Raw genomic sequence first — 16,423 nt, 5'->3', positions numbered from 1 at the left:
GACATTTTTTTATATACTCAAAGAATATTCAATCGCAACTAGGAAGAGTAATGACCTTATGATATGTAAAATTTCTTCATCAGTTAGAAAAAATGAAGGGCTGGGATGTAGTTCAGCAGCACAACTCATGAGTTTAATTAACAGTGCCAAAAAAAAGGCGGGGGATACAGCTCAGTGGCACAGTGCCTCCCTGGCAAGCATGAGGTCCTGAGTTCAATTCCTGGTACCCCCCCAAAATATTATAAAATGTATTACGTATATGGAATAGTATTAAGTCTGGGATTTGTTTCAAAATACTGAATAAAAATAATGGGCAAGACAGACTGCTGTTATGACCTAGAACTAGAATGTCATCCCAAAATCTCTTGTGCCTAGAGGTGGGGCTTTTGGAAGGCAAGCATGGGGGTGCTATCCTTATCGATGGATCAACCCATTGGTGAGTGTGGATAAGCATGTTGTGAGAAGGTGGAAGCGGTGTGTCACTGGGGGTGTTCCTGTGAAGGTGTACGTCCCTCACCAGCTCCGTGTCTCTGTCTTTCTTTCCTGCCTGCCATGAGTTGCGGAGCTCTTCTTTGCTATGCCCATTCAAACACCACTTCTGCCTTGGAGCTAACCACCATGGATCAAGCCCCTCGAACCAGAAGCCAAATTCAACCTTTCCTCCCTTAAATTGTGGGTGTTGGATATTTTGTCCCAGCAACAGGTCAGTGACTATTATAAAATATTGCTAATGAGAGTAGTGTCAATGTTGCAGCTGTAACTTACCATGTGTTTTGAAAGCCTTTGGAAATGGTTCCCAGGAGGACTCAGGAAAGGTTTGGAGAGGTGAACTAGACAAGCCATAGAATGCTGTAAATGGAGTTTAGGGGGAGACTCTGTTCATAGCTCATAATACTAGAATTCAGACACAGAAAGCAAGGCTTAGGTTTCAGCTTGAAACAGGCTTCACTGGCAATTGGAGGCCATGTGTTACATGCTTGCAGAAAATCTGTCTAGATTATCCTATGTCCTGAGATTAAGGGCAATGAGATAATTAATCTGGTGGAGGAAGTTTCAAGACAGTCCAATATTCAGGCTGTGCCACAGCTACTGGTGGCAGCTTTAGCTAGGTTTATGAGAATCATGGAAAAATGGAGAGCAGAAAAATTGGAAAAACTTAAATTGGGCCAAAATAACGGTGGCTGCTGAAGATATTAGCACCATTAAATGGAAATCAAGTACTCTGTACAGGGCCTTGAGGGCATTTCAGGAATCAGCAAGAACCTACCCATCACAGGTTCAAAGATGTAAAACAGTAAACCTTTGATTTGAGATAGTACCTATGTGCCCCCTGCTCAAGAAGGGCCACCTAAGAATTGGTTCTCTGGGATTCATTTCACCATGCTGTCATCCACAGATTCAGCAGCCACTGCAGTCATAGGCCAAGAAGGCTGGCCACACTAGTGGCAGATCCTAGAGTCTAGAAGCAGACCTTCATCAGACATTTATGTGATGTTGGTTTTGCTGGTACACAGAATGAAAGAGTTGTGAGTTCAGAAGGGCTTCCATTCAGATTTCAAAAAAAAGAAGGCCAGGCCAGAAACCCCTAAGAAGGGCAATACGTGAAGCTGTGGGAATGATGCCAAGGATGAAACAGGGACCCCAGAATGTTTGAGATGCCAGGAACATGTATATCTGCCAAGGAAGCTGCAGGACATGTGTGGGGCCAGCCCAAGAGAGACCATATGGGCTACAACAAGCACGGCCACAGGAATGGGACCACGTGGAACTTATCAAGCCCTCTGGAACTCATATCTCACATGTGACCTAGATGCTAGATGTGGAGATACTAGATTCAGTGTTAGGTTTTGATATCTTTGGTCCAATTTTTTTCCATCCTACTATTTCTCACTTTTCCAATGTTTTATTAGTTCATGTTTGCAGTACCTAATGATTAAATTCCTCATGAGGTGTTGGTTTATACACATAACACATCTTAATTCTACTTTCATCCCCTTCTCCTCCCCTGCCTTTCCCCTTCATCTCTTAGCCCCCTTCCCATTTGCAAAATATCTACCTCCATACTTCCTATTAATTAACTTTTAAGTTTGTTCTCTATTTGTATTTTGGGTTTCTCACATAAGAGAAAACATGTGATATTTAAATTTACGTGTCTGATTTATTTCACTGAACACTATGTCCTTAATGTGCAACCATTTTCCTACCAGTGACTGCTGTTTCTTTATACTTCATTGTGTATAAACACCACATTTTTGATCCATCTTTTGGTAGATATATGCCACTTCCCAGATTTAGCTATTATGAAGTATGCTGCTATAGATATGGATATGCATGTCTTTAATTCTTCTGGTAAGATACCTAGAAGGACAATAGCTGGGCTGAAAGGAATTTCTAGTTTTAGTTTTCTGAGAACTCTGCAGATTTCCATAGTAGTTATACTAGTTTAGATTCCCACAAACAATGTAGAAGGGTTCCTTCGACCCCCACCGCAGTCTTGCCAGCATTTGTTATTTGATTTCTTGATGCTATTTTTCCTGTAGTAAGATGGAATCTTACTGTTTGTGTTTCTCTTATGGCCAGAAGTGATGAACATTTTGTCATGTACTTATTGGCCACATGGACTTCTTCTGTCAAGTATCTATTCATTTAGTTGCCCATTTTTTAAATTGGATCTTTTATTTTGGGGCCTAATTTTTTGAGTTCTTTATGTATTCCAGATATTAGCCCTCCATCTATGGAATAGCTGGCAAAATTTTCTGCCATTCTGTACATTATCTCTTTATTCTGTTGGCTGTTTCATTTGCTGTGCAGAAGCATTTTAATTTGATACAATATTCTTTGTTGATTCTTCATGTTGTTTTTTTGTACAACTGGGGTTCTTTTTCAGAAGTGCTTCCCTATGCCTATGTCTTCAAGAGTTTTACCTATTTTATTAGCCAGAAGATTAAATGTTTCTGTTTTAACATTTAGATTTTTGTTCCAGTTTTATTTTGCTTTAGCACATGGTGAGATATATGGGTCTAGATTCAATCTTCTGCATGTGGATAAATAGTTTTTCTATCACTGTTTACTAAAGAGGCTATCTTTCATTCAGTGGATGTTTTTGGTCCCTTTGTCAAAGATCAGATAATTGGAAGGTATATGGAGTTGTTTTTGCATCCTCTATTCTGTACCACTGATCTATATGTCTGTTTTTGTGCCAGTACCATGCTAGCTTTGTTTGTTTTATTTTGGTCGGTTTAGTTTTGTTGAGACAGGGTCTTGCCTTGTAGTTCAGCTTGGCCTTGAATTCACTACGTAGCCCAGGCTGGCCTCGAACTCTCAGAGATCCTCCTGCCTCAGCCTCCTGTGTGCTGGGGTTACAGGCATGTGCCACCACACCTAGTTACCATGCTGTTCTTATCATTGTTATTTTGTAATATAATTTGAAATCCAGGATTATGATGTTTCCTGCTTTGCTCTTGATACCCAGGTTTGCTTTTGCTATTCTTAGTCTTTTCTGATTCCATATGAATTTTGAAATTTTCTCTAGTTCCATGAAGAATGCTCTTGATGTTTTGATTGGGATTGCTATTCCTACCTTTTGGAATGGAATTTTTTTATCCCATGCCACTGAAACTTGGGATTATGCAACTATTTTATTTTCATATCTAAGAGTTTATCCTGAGTCTCAGGAGACAATTTGGACTTGGACCTTTCCGCACTGCTGAAACTGTTAAGACTCTAGCAACTCAAGAGATGAACTAACTGCATTTTACATAACAAGATGGACAAGAACCTTATGGGCACCAGGCAGAGAATAATTCAGTTTAAATCTAGAACATCCCTCAAAATTACATGTGTTCAGAGCTAGGCTTTTGGAAGCTAACTAGGTCATGGGGATACTATATTCATCAATGGACTACTCCATTGATAAATTTATAGCTCAATGTGTTCTTAGGAGGTGGTTGAAAGAGGTATGTAACTGAGGCCATGCCTATAGAGGGTATATCTCCCTTGCCAGAGGTGTATCTCTCTCTGTACTTCCTTGCCATTATGAGGTAAGCAACTTTCTTCCACCAACTTTCTTCACATCTGCTTTGGAGCCAGGTAACCATGGACTGACTCCCCCCAAACTGTAAGCCAAATTAAACTTCTCCTCCTTTAAGTTTTGGATGTTGAATATTTTTTGTCACTGACACCAAGGTGACTAACACACTGGCAAATGTTGAAACTGAAATTCATTATATTGTACTCTATTTTTTAGTTTAAATTTTTGCATAATTTTTCTTGAAGATAAGGTTTTTTAAAAATAGAGAACTTCTTTTCAACATTTATTGCAAAGCAGTAGACACCGGCCTACAATTGGCTTTAATCTCAATGTCAAACCTCTTCAAAGACTCCAAATAAAGTAATGATAAAATAATACTAATATGAAGAAGTCACCTAGAAATCTTATACTTTGAGCAATAAACTACTAAAATCATTACATTAGTAAAGATTTGCAGCTACATTTTAAACGAGCAAGTCAAGTGGTTTTCAATGACCTAACAAACACCCAAAAGGCAAGCATAATTTTAAGAAAATATTATGAACCTAAAAATCTTAGCGTAAAAAAACAAAACTAAGAGGTTATATTCTCATTAGTATTTACATACTGTTGTTTTCTTGCTGTTTTGGTCCAACCTGTTCTTTTGAGCCTTATTCTTATTTATCATTTCTTGTGCACTGTCTTTAATTTTTTATGGCTGGGACAAAATACAGTGATACCTTGGTTCACAAATTTAATTTGTTCCATGATTCTGGTTGCAAACTGGGTGATTCCACTTGTGACCAATTTGATTCACTACCAGAATCATGGAGTGAATTAAGTTTGTGAACCACTGTACCCAACATCCACAAGTTAAGGGAGAAGGTTTATTTAGCTCACAGTTTGTGGAAGTTTCAGTCCATAGTCAGCAGGCTTCAAGGCAGGGTGGCATGGCAGAGGGACATGCCAGGCAGAAGGCAGAAAAGTAGCAAGCAACAGCAGCCTGTCTTCTTTCCAACCCTTTTTGTCCCACCTAAAATACAAGCCTTTTAGGTGATGCCACCCACACCCAGGGTGGGCCTTCCCACTATCCACACCCTTAACTATGGTAAACCAATCAGTGCAGTCATTTACTATCACACATCCTTAATCACAGTATCACAATCCCTAGATCAAGCAAGCTCCAAAAACCCCCACCTGTGAGGCCATGCAGCTTTTGGGGGATGTGCTGACACAAGCCAGAACAAGTACTCAGCACCACATGAGATACTGATGATAAATTCCCTCTCGGGATCAAAGCTGCACAAGAAAACACAAAGATTAGCTGGTTTGGAAATGAAAACCAAGTGAAATATTAAGAAGCCTATTCTGAAGTCTGCTTTTTGCTTTCAGCTTCAGCCTGTGATACAAAAAAAAGTCTACTTTAGGGTGTAACAAGACTACAATTGGTAACATAAAGAAAACCACTGATTGAAAAGAGAAAATAACCCTCAGAGATTATTGCAAGAATACACCTTAGAAATCTTTTCACTTATGATATACAGGAATAAACAGAACTTATTCCTAGCTCTGAAGGTGTTTAACAGTCCTGCCCACCCCAACCCTGGCTCAGGTTCAGCAGATTTTTGTTCCCTTTGTTTTGGTAATTCTACCTCTGCTTCCCCGTCCATGTGTTCCTGATGGGGCTGTCAATCACAATGCACTTCCTTATGAATGACATTATAGTAAGTGATGCAGGGTTGGAACAGTTCAACATCTCACAATGAAGTCCTTCCATGGTGTCCATTAGGTCACTTTGTAGGGGAAAATACAAGCAAATGGCTAGTACTTGAGTGCTAGAAGTTCTAAGTGCTAGAATCAAGCACTTAGGACCCAATCTCTACAGCTCCTTGAATTATGAGTTACTCTTTAATCCTTTCAAACTACTATACTCAAGTTTTTGTTTAGGATGGTTAGAATTGGGTTTCACTTGTCATTTTCACCTGAAGGAATCCTGAAGAGTTGAACAACTTGTTAAGATCCAATGGATCCTAAATAGTAGAGCCATCACCAAACCCAAGTCTGGGTTTTCACCTTTATATAGTAGGATCTTCCTATTGTGATTATTTTTTTTATCATACAGATGAGTTCTTCTTAAAATCTTCTTTCCCTTAAGAATGGAAGGGGAGAGGCTGTGTAGGGTGTGTGTGGATATTAAGGTCTGTCAAACCCTTTACCATTTTTTGTTTGTAGGAATGAAGTGAAAGCTGCAAATATTGTATACACACTAAAAATTTATTTTAACCCACTTTACATGGTACTTCACACATATAAGGAACGTAAGCTGGCAACCATGCAAATTTCTGTCCAAGAGCAAGTCAAATCTGTGTACCTCAAGGAAAAAATGATACAAAAATATTTTCTCTTTCCTCTACTCAGTTGTAATGGTAATGTAATGTTTATGTTTTTAAAGTTGAACAAGAGGACTGGGCATGTGGGTCAGTGGTAGAGGGCTTGCCTAGCATGCCCAAGGCCCTGAGTTCAATCCCCACACACATGCACACACACAAAACGTTAAGAATACATGTATTGGGTATGATTAAAAATACAGAATGCTGCTGCCAAGTACCATCCAATCTTCAATATGAGAAATGGTGCAACCTTAGTAGCAGTGTGTCACAAGTTTCATTTACGGTTCTATTCAATCATTTTACTAACAGATTTAAATATGAGGCAAGTGAGTGCAAAATTTGCTCCAAGCATTTTGACTGAACAAAAGCAAGAGCATTCCTCAGTTTCACTGGAGTTAATGCTGTTTCCAGCTTTGTAAGAAATGTCATCACTAGAGATGAAGCTTGGGTCTATGGTTATGATCCTGGGACCAGGAATCAGAGTATTCAATGGAAATCACCCAGTTATCCTTGTGCAGAAACAAAGCAAATCAATTAAGATCCAACATCAAGGTGATGTGTGTTTTGAACTTCACGGGATTTTGTGAACCAAGTTTGTACCTAGGACACTAGAGTAATATTCTAAGGGCTTACGAGAGGAATTAAGAAATGCTGTGCTACAACCATTATGGAAACCACTATGGTGACTCCTCAAAAAACTAAAAACAAAAGTTCCATCTGACCCAGCTATTCCTCTCCTAGGTGTCATGCCCAAAAGTTAAAGACATCACAACACCATGGTGTATGCACACCCATCTTTACAGCAGCACAATTCATAATAGCTAAGTCTTGGAAACAGATGTACAGATAAAGGAAATGTGGTATTTATACACAATGCAGTACCAGACTCCTACAAAGGATAAACTTGAGTCACTTGTAGGACAACGGATGCACCCTGAAACTATAATGTTAAGGAAGTAACTCAGACACAGAATTTTGAATATTAAATGGTCTCTCTCATATGAAAGAAATACATGAAGTACAAAATAAGAGACATAATAGGAAAAGAGACAAAAAGTGGAAGTGCAAACAACGTATCTAAAAGTGTGCCTTAACTCTGCATTTAACTGTCTAATGTATTTATATATATGTTTTTCAGCCTATCAATCTGATTTTTAATATGTATACATAATAAACTTTGAAAGTGCTGGCAAAATAAAGGGGGGGATTTGGGAAGGGGAAAAAAGAACTGAAATGTATTATGCACATACACCAATATATATTACAATATGTACTAATAAAAATCAAAACAAAATTTAAAAAATAATGTCCATAAGGAAAGAGCCTGAGAAAATGGGCAATTCATCTTCTATGAAGACAATGCTGTGTCACACATTGTACATCACTGGTACAGCAATTTTTGTCAAGCAAAAACCTTACAGTGTGTCCTCATCTACCTTATTCACGGGTCTGGCACCATGCGACTTCCGGCTCTTCCCCAAAGTTAAAATGATCATGAAAGACAGTTGTTTTGAATCTATTCAGGACATCAAGGCGGCCGTGATAGTGTAACTAAAGATAGGAAAAATAACTTCAGAACTGTTTCAGAAGTGGCTAGAACAGTAGGACAAGTATATTGGAAGCAAGTGGGAATATTTTGAGAGGATTAATGGCAATTAAAAAAAAATAAACGTTAACCATAGTTTTGACCATACCGCATATTTCCATTTTAGAATGGTGTTCTTTACTGTATCACCAGTATACGCAAAGACAAATGATTACCAAAATGATGCGGGGGCTGGGGATTTAGCTCAGCGGCAAAGCGCCTGCCTGGCAAGCGCAAGGTCATGAGTTCGGTTCCTGGTACCAGAGAAAAACAAAAAAAAAAAACAAAAAAACAAAAAAACAAAAAAACAAAATGATGCGACCAGCTTAAAAATTATTAACTTTTGAATACTTTAAAATTTTAAATTAAATGTAATTTTCCTCTTTTCTTATTTTAAATGCTTACTTTCTCTTATTGTAATTAATATATAATTGGAAATTCTCACTTCTTTCTTATTACTACTTATTTGTTTATTCACTTATTAGTAAGGCCTTTGCAAGATTTGCTTGCCATCATACTTTTAAACAGCTTTGCTTATATAAGATACAAAATATTTGTTAAACTGATAAATAAATTACATTGTTACAAAATAAAAGCTACTACTTTGACACCTACCAGAATTTTGAAATTTAAGGATCATGGATTATTTTCATTTTTCTTAGAAAATGGGATGAAAATGGGTTAAAAGCCCAAGTGTCAGTACTTAAGAGACGGAAGCAAATTCTCTGATTGGGGTCAGGGGAAGGTGATTCCTGGGAATTTCAAGGCAGAAGTAGAAAGTACTCCTGCGTGAACCGGAGCAGCTTCTCACGCATCCGCCTTTCACACAGACGCTCTGGACAGACTTTTGTTTAAACAGAAGTTTTATTTTAAATTAATACTTAATAACTACATATGTTGATAGCATACAATGTGATACTTGGTTTTACGACTAGGTTCCATTCATGGCTTAAAAATAGGGGGCTGGAGTAGCAAGGTATTCTAGGGAATTTGGAGCGAAACATATATAGCTGAGTGACTTTACATTCTAATGTATACTTATTATCCTCTTTACAAGTCCATGGTCTATATTATTATTGTTTTTATAGCCTGACAATATAAAATTAGTTCTGCCTCAATTCTAAGGATTTGCACAATTAATAATTTTTAGAATTTTAGAGGTCAATAAAATGTTAAGGCTTCTAGAGTTAGAAAATCTTTGACTTTTATATAAAAAAAGTAAACCTTTTATGAGAGAATTTGATTTTTTGGACTCACACATTTCTCCTTCCACTGCGTTAACCTTCTCACTCATTTCTTTCTCTGTACAGAGAACACATAACAACATGTACCTTGTTTCCTCCTTTTCCAGGTTACATTTTGTCTTGAGTAGATTTAAAACCTGATTAACTGTAATAGGATTCCAGGATGGGGGCAGATGTCTGCTAGTCACGGACGATATCTCTTGCAATCAGCTCCCTCATTATTTCATTGGTACCACCATAGATCGGCTGAACTCGGGCATCCACATAAGCTCTAGATAAATTAAAAGATAATTGAATTTATATAAACAAAAGGTATTAGAAATTTTAAAATTCATTTTACTAGATAACTGTTAGAGTCTACATTTAATGAAATTCAAGCAATAAAATTTCTTCATAACTTACTTATTTTCCCAGTATAACATTCATCTCAGGTTGATATATTTAAACACCTATCAAAGCACTGATAATTTATGTAGCTTTTCTAGTTTACTTAAACAGATTACAAATTCAAAATCAAATTTATAATTATGTTTCACCTGATTTAATTTTATAAAATTCAGCACATAAAAAAGCATTCTGAAGAGTTATGTTTCAATTTTTGAATGCATGAAATATCTTAATTACTTTTTATCTTTTAATATTTTCCCACGAAGTTGAAATGTACTGGTTTAAAAAAAAAAAAAACTAAGCCAGGCGTGGTCGTACATGCTTGCAATCCCAGCACTCACGAGGCTGAGGCAGGAGGATCAACATGAGTTCGAGGTCAGTCTGGGCTACAAAGTAAGGCCAGTCTGATCTATATAGGGAAACTTTGTCCCAAACAGAAAAAAACAAACAAACAAAAAACAAAACAAAACTAGAGAAATTAGTTATCTTCCCATTACTGTTAGTTTCTATCACCGCTACATTCATGAGTATAAATTGATGCTGTCCAAAACACTACTTCTATAGAAAAAGAAGTTATTTTGGAAGTGATTAATAATCACTCCAGTGACTTATGGTGCTAAAATACTAAGGGGCAGACTCCACTGCCACCTTCATGCAGAAATACAGGCTGTCAGTTCACTTCTGCACAGTTATTTTTACTTTTTCTCCCCTCAATCTAACCTCTCAGCTCTGGGATCAAGATGATAAATACTATGAACATTTTGCATGTATAAGAACCCAGATTCAGAGCATTTACTAATTAATGGTTACTACACCATTAGGTCACAAAACAGGTGTCAGCAGACTGGAATAAGAATGTTAGGTATCCTCACTCTTTGGAAAGAATCATTTTTATTAGGTCACAATCCTTCAATGATGCAGGCATTTGGGGCCAATTATTGAGCTTTAGAATTTTCTAGCGGACAAAAATCAAAGGCATTTTTTTTCTCAATTAAAATCTTTTGCTTTCTAATTATTTAGTTTTTGAGACAAATTAAATGTGCCATCTCTCTAGGAACATGACCAACCCTGGATTTAGATTTCTTCATATTCACCAGGGCACCTTACAAACAAATGAGTGCTCAGTAGGTATTTACTGATGTGATTTATTGTACTGCAAAGGAAGTTGAGACCCTCGGTACTTTCTGATGCAAGTTTTACAATCTAGACATTTATGTTTTCATATATTCTCCTTTCTGGACAGATTTTGTTGTTTCCCTCAAAAGCAGGCCCTTGCGTGTTGAGGTGCTTCCTGGCAATTTAGCCGACTTCAGCAATTCCGATGCTCTTAGACAACTTTAGACTGGGTAGGGCACTTTTTTCCTTGCAGTAAAGAAGTTCCAATGGAGTATGTAACGACAGAGATCAGTGGACCTTTTATAGGTTACTAATTCAATTTGGTCATCAACTAAAGTTAACAAAGAATAGCAAGAGAAGAAATGTTTAACTACACTGCACTGAAGCTCTTCATGTCCGGCTGCCTTCCTTAGCCTCACAGAGAAGCCATCAAATGCCCAGGCTTTAGCTTCACTTCTCAGAGTCCTACTCCAAGGAATAAGACAAATAAACCCACATGCTGGGTTTATTGAAGAAAATACCGGTGTCGAGGAACAAAGTACCTTTTTTACCTATGAAACCAAGACAGCACTAAATTATACATGTGTAGCAAGTAATGTAGCTTAATCTGGGAGATGGAAGCGTAAGCAAGTGGATTTTCTTCTCTTAAATCAAAGTCTGCCTGCTAGACCCACATACTGCTGTATGTGTCAAATCGGCTTACCTGATTTTAGGTGACATTAAGAATCCTTTTGCCTTTGAGGAGATAAACAGTGGTCTAGACAAAGATTTTTACAATCTTTGAACTAACAAGGTGGCCAAGAGGGTAATTATTATTCTTCACATGACATGTAAGTTTTTCAAACTGAAAACAAGGATTTTAAATAAGCCATCAGTTTTTTCCTGCTACTGATATAAAGGAAAGAACTCTGAGAAAACAGACCACAGTTTATACCATGCTAACCTTAAACGATTCAGATGGCTGACTCCTCTGCATCTGGTATGTCTTTCTTGGAACCTGAACTAAACTGCACAAACATGAAACCACTCCACGACTACATTCCTAGCAGTGGTTATAACAACACAGTTAAGCAGAAAAATATAAACATCTACTTCTATGTCACTTTCTAAGCACTGTGAATATTATGAGTAGACGGATGGCTACTCTGAATAAAACATAAAAATGTACAGGAAAAATCCCAGTGATGACTGAGTTTGTGCTAGCTCACCCGATACTTATTTCCTGACTACACAAAGATTTAAGAGAAATCTGCTAGCGGGGTGCAGCAGCAAACACCTGCAATCCTTGCACACTGGAAGGCTGTGGTAGAAGGATCACAACTTCAAACCCAGGCTGGGCAACTGAGGGACTTACTGAGAACTTGTCTCAAAACAAAAACTAAAAAAGGGCTGGAGATATAGGTTTAATCTTCAGTACCACACACAAAAAAAATTTGCCTAAAGTCTATTCCAAGTAATGCAGAAAGGACAAACCAAAGCCAGGTCCAAGGACTGATTAAACAAACAAGAATCACTCAGCTATTTCATGCCTCCATTAACAAAAGAAACAACCCTGGTTAATGTTGAGTTTTTCCAAAGAGTTATACATTATGTCTAGCAAATTAGTTTTCTGAGTTGCCAGTGACCAAAGTCAGCAAGTTATATCTATACTACAGCTTCTGTTCTTGAGACTCTAATAAAATGTTTATTTATTTATTTATCTGTCTATCTAGCTATCTATCTATTTATTTACTTATTTAGACACAGGGTATCACTATGCAGTTCAGGCTGGCCATGAGCTCATTTTGTAGACCAACCTGGTTTCAAACTCGTATCGAATCCCCCTACCTCAGCCTCCCGAGTACTGGGATTACAGGCATGTACCACCACGCCCAGCAAATGTTTATTTTCCCTTGTAAGGATTTCAAGCATATCAGTTTTTACATTATTCTCGTAAAATGGACAATTTCAAAAGTATTAGGCAGTTTGAATATAAGGCAGTTTGATAATTTTTTATTTAAATCCACTATATTCAGATAAAAATTAGCAAAAGCTTTTAGAAGTCCATAGCATTCTTATCCTCAAATTCAGAATTAAAATAGAGTTTTCTATATATACATCAAAACTTCCTCTGGAAAATTTTATAAGCTGAAAATACTGTGCAGAAAGATAAAAGCAGGTGTGGTGGCACATGCTTGTAATAGCAGCATTCTGGGAAACCAAGGCAGAAAGACCTCAAGTTTGAGCCTAGACTGGGCAATCTGGTGACTTCAGCAAAACTCTATCCCTAAAAGAACATTAAAAAAGGGCTGAGGATGTACCTCAGTGCAAAGCCCCTGGACTTAATTCACTATAATGCCAAAAAAAAAAAAAATGAAATAAAAGGGAAAAAGATATTTTCTAAGGTGGTGAGGAAGCCTGTCATGAGGAGACCGAGATGGAAAACCGAAGGAAGAAGGACAGAAGAAATAATGGGAACACGGGAGAAATAAGGAAGATGGCATTCTTTATTTACAAGCTGCCACTGTTTCAAGCCAACTGTATTCACATGTAATAAGATAAAGAGGTGCATTTCATTTCCCTTAATTTGAAGAGATGAAAATTCTATTTAGAAAAAATAAACACTTATTTTTCAGAGCAAAATAATAGTATTTAAGGTATGACATAGCCGATCCTTTTAGTACGCAAATTCATTATTCTGCACTGCTACTTTTGCTTGTTTGCTTGCAAAAGTTGCTAGCAGTGTAGCTCAGTGGTAGCACACACTACCTAGCTGTGCAAGGGGATGGGTTCAGTCTCCAGCAATGCAAAAACAAAACAATGACGCAAAGTGATATGTGTTCTTCAAAGCCAAGACAAGCATCGAGTTTTGGTATACTGGTCTCTTTACTTTAAAATATGACACTTCTAATGGTGAATTGATAAAAAACAAAGCTCTTTTCCATTTGCATGAATGTACTCTGCAGTCAGCTGAAAAATACAGAATGCTTGTACTTTCTTTCCCTCTGTACTTGATGTGCAAAGTAAAGAAAATGTCTTTCCTTTACATCATAAGAAGAGCGTAGCAGAAGCGCAGTACTCACTTTGCAATTGGGTACTCCCACATGTATCCCCACCCTCCATGGAGCTGTACACAATCATAGGCCACTCGGTTTTGTAATTCAGATGCCCTGGATGACCAAAACAAAAAGCAGAAAAGGAAAGTGTAAAATGAATGTGCAAGAGATACTTTATAATCAAGAAATCAATTATTTATGATTGTTTAAATGCATATACTTATCAAATAATTCAAATAAACCTTTTAGAAAAGATGGTAAAAATTATATGCAAAATAAATTTCAAGAGAACTTTCACATAAACGAATACCTTCCTTCAATTTTAATTCTGGCCACACTTTTCTTTTTTTTTTTTTTTTTGGTTTTTCTCTGGTACCGGGAACCGAACTCACGACCTTGCGCTTGCCAGGCAGGCGCTTTGCCACTGAGCTAAATCCCCAGCCCTGGCCACACTTTTCTTTAGGCTAGAAACAAAATGTAAAGGCTCAGACTATTACATTTGGTTCTTTCTGGCTTGAAAAGGGTGTAGTGAAGACTGAATAGGTCTGGCTTATTTAGATGCTCTGTATGATCTAATTTACCCAGCCATCTAGTTCCTTTTCTCTTTGTAATATGTCTTTTTTCTTTCCAAAGATGCCACTTTCTTCCTAAAAATTAGAAATCTCAATACCAAAAACAGTGAAAAAAATGTTTAAGGCACTGATTTTCCAGAAATATAATGAGGACAAAAGTGAAAACTGAGGAGGATAACCTACTGAAGCTATATAGGAAACATCAAAAAGTTATTTAGAGTTATTCTCCAGAGGGAGCCTTCAAAAGAATCTGAGACGTCTTTTCTGCTCTTATCACAATAATTCTGTTTGCTCTGCAGTGCTGGGCTCACACCTAAGGCCCTGCACCTGCTAGGTCAGTGCTGCTACCACTCTGCTTACCTAGTGATAGCTCTAACTACAATAAAATCCATGATGGCAGGGATCGTACCCACTTTCACATAAAAATGTAAGTTCATTCCAAACTCTTCTATTTTCAGTAGTTGAAAACATAAAGCAAACGTGACCACAGACACATTTTTTCTATTTAAAATAAATTTTGACTCAAACTATTGGACAGGTAGATATTCCTAAACAGACAAATCTCTGGCTAGCAATAATCCTTGGAATTCAGTAATTTTCTGTATCTGGCAAGTATTTTAGTGAAGTATTTACTGGGGTTATAACTAATTGCTCTCCCTGCTGCTATGTTAAAGAACACTATGTCTACAAACCTGGTTTTTTCAAGGACCAGGGTAATAACTGCAAACTTCTATTTTCCCCAAAATATCTAAAATTTTTATACTTTTCCTCACTAGTCAAAGAACTTGCTACAAATGTAAAAAAGTCTCCATTAAAAGTTCTAGTTTCTAGTAATTCCACGTTACCCTTCAAACCATATTTCTTATTGTGCAATTATTATAGAAAGCACTAAAATGCACCCTTCCCTTATATGACTAAACTGAACCAAGTTAATGAATAATGATAGGAACTTTTTCAAGGTTACTTTTGGCCTAATGAGATGTAAGAATTTTTTAACAAGAGGAAACTAAATCCACTTCCACAATGTGATTTAAATTCTAAATGTTTGCACCTTAAAATACACAAAAGCCTCACAGAGGTCTTTTGTCAATTAACTCATGTTTCACATCATTGTTAATCATCTGTAATTCACTGAAAGTCTCTCTAAATAGAATATCTTTTCATTTAATACAGCATGTGCAACTTTTGATTGGATGGTCACTCATTCAGTAATTTTTTTCTTAGGTGAAAAACACCTTCAATAGAAAAATCATTTCTAACCTAATCATTTCGTAAATAACAAGAAGCTACCCAGGAAGAAAGAAGTTTGGTTAGAGCTACTTAATGGCAGAACTGGGACTGTACTGTATTCCAAGAGTCCTAACATTTTCTGTTCGCTCTCAGTCTGACTAGAGTGACACACTGCAGGTAATTTGAAATTAAACTGTTCCTTAAATGAAATAAGCAGCTATCCTACTTCCTGTCTTAATATTTTATTTTCAATAGGAAGTTATGAATTAAATACCAACTTGAGTAATTTTTAGCACATTATAAGTAGGCTTAATGGGACTTTTCAGCAGTTTAGAAACAGCTGACCCTTACTTCTATTTTCATTTATATCCCCAAAACTGAGTTTAAAGTTGGCAGAATCCCGTAACACTCTGAGCACACCCCACATTCTAATTACTGTAGCAGGCATACCAGTACTTTGCCATGGAAGCAGAGGCAGAGTCCAGACGTTTTGCTTCATGCAGCTGCAGACAGCTGTCCACAAAAGCTCTGGTTACACATATGTGTGTTTTTAATTCTGCTAATTTATGCTGCACAGTCTAATGTTTAAAGAAGAGGAAAGAATAAAATGAGTTTGGTAAAAGTATATATTTTGATTCAGCATTTCAAAAATTATATAATAAAAGATACCAAGAGCAAAGTAAACGTGAAATTGCTGGTTTTATCTTCCAAAACAAGGTATATGTTGAATTAAACAGCTTAAATTAAAAACCCAAATAAATATATTTAAGTGCTAAGGAAACTTGCACTAAAAAATGCAAAGACAGATAAATACCAAAATTATATCCTGTGTTACACTCTAAAGTCTGGACTATT

At 36.9% G+C, this 16,423-nt stretch overlaps 1 protein-coding gene across 1 annotated transcript in view; it reads right to left on the bottom strand.

The window, feature by feature from the left end:
- Positions 1-8,829: 8,829 nt before the first annotated feature.
- Positions 8,830-16,423, bottom strand: part of Acadl (acyl-CoA dehydrogenase, long chain) — a gene marked incomplete at its 5' end in the record, with an annotated part of 34,601 nt that continues 27,007 nt past the window's right edge. The window contains 3 exon segments of the mRNA XM_013520783.1: positions 8,830-9,499; positions 13,794-13,880; positions 16,019-16,146. Coding sequence (XP_013376237.1) covers positions 9,409-9,499; positions 13,794-13,880; positions 16,019-16,146 — 306 coding nt within the window.

The sequence above is a fragment of the Chinchilla lanigera genome, unplaced genomic scaffold (genome assembly GCF_000276665.1).
Source record: "Chinchilla lanigera isolate Chin_1 unplaced genomic scaffold, ChiLan1.0 scaffold00056, whole genome shotgun sequence".
Taxonomy (NCBI): Eukaryota; Metazoa; Chordata; class Mammalia; order Rodentia; family Chinchillidae; genus Chinchilla; species Chinchilla lanigera.
This window is presented reverse-complemented; position numbering and strand designations above follow the sequence as displayed.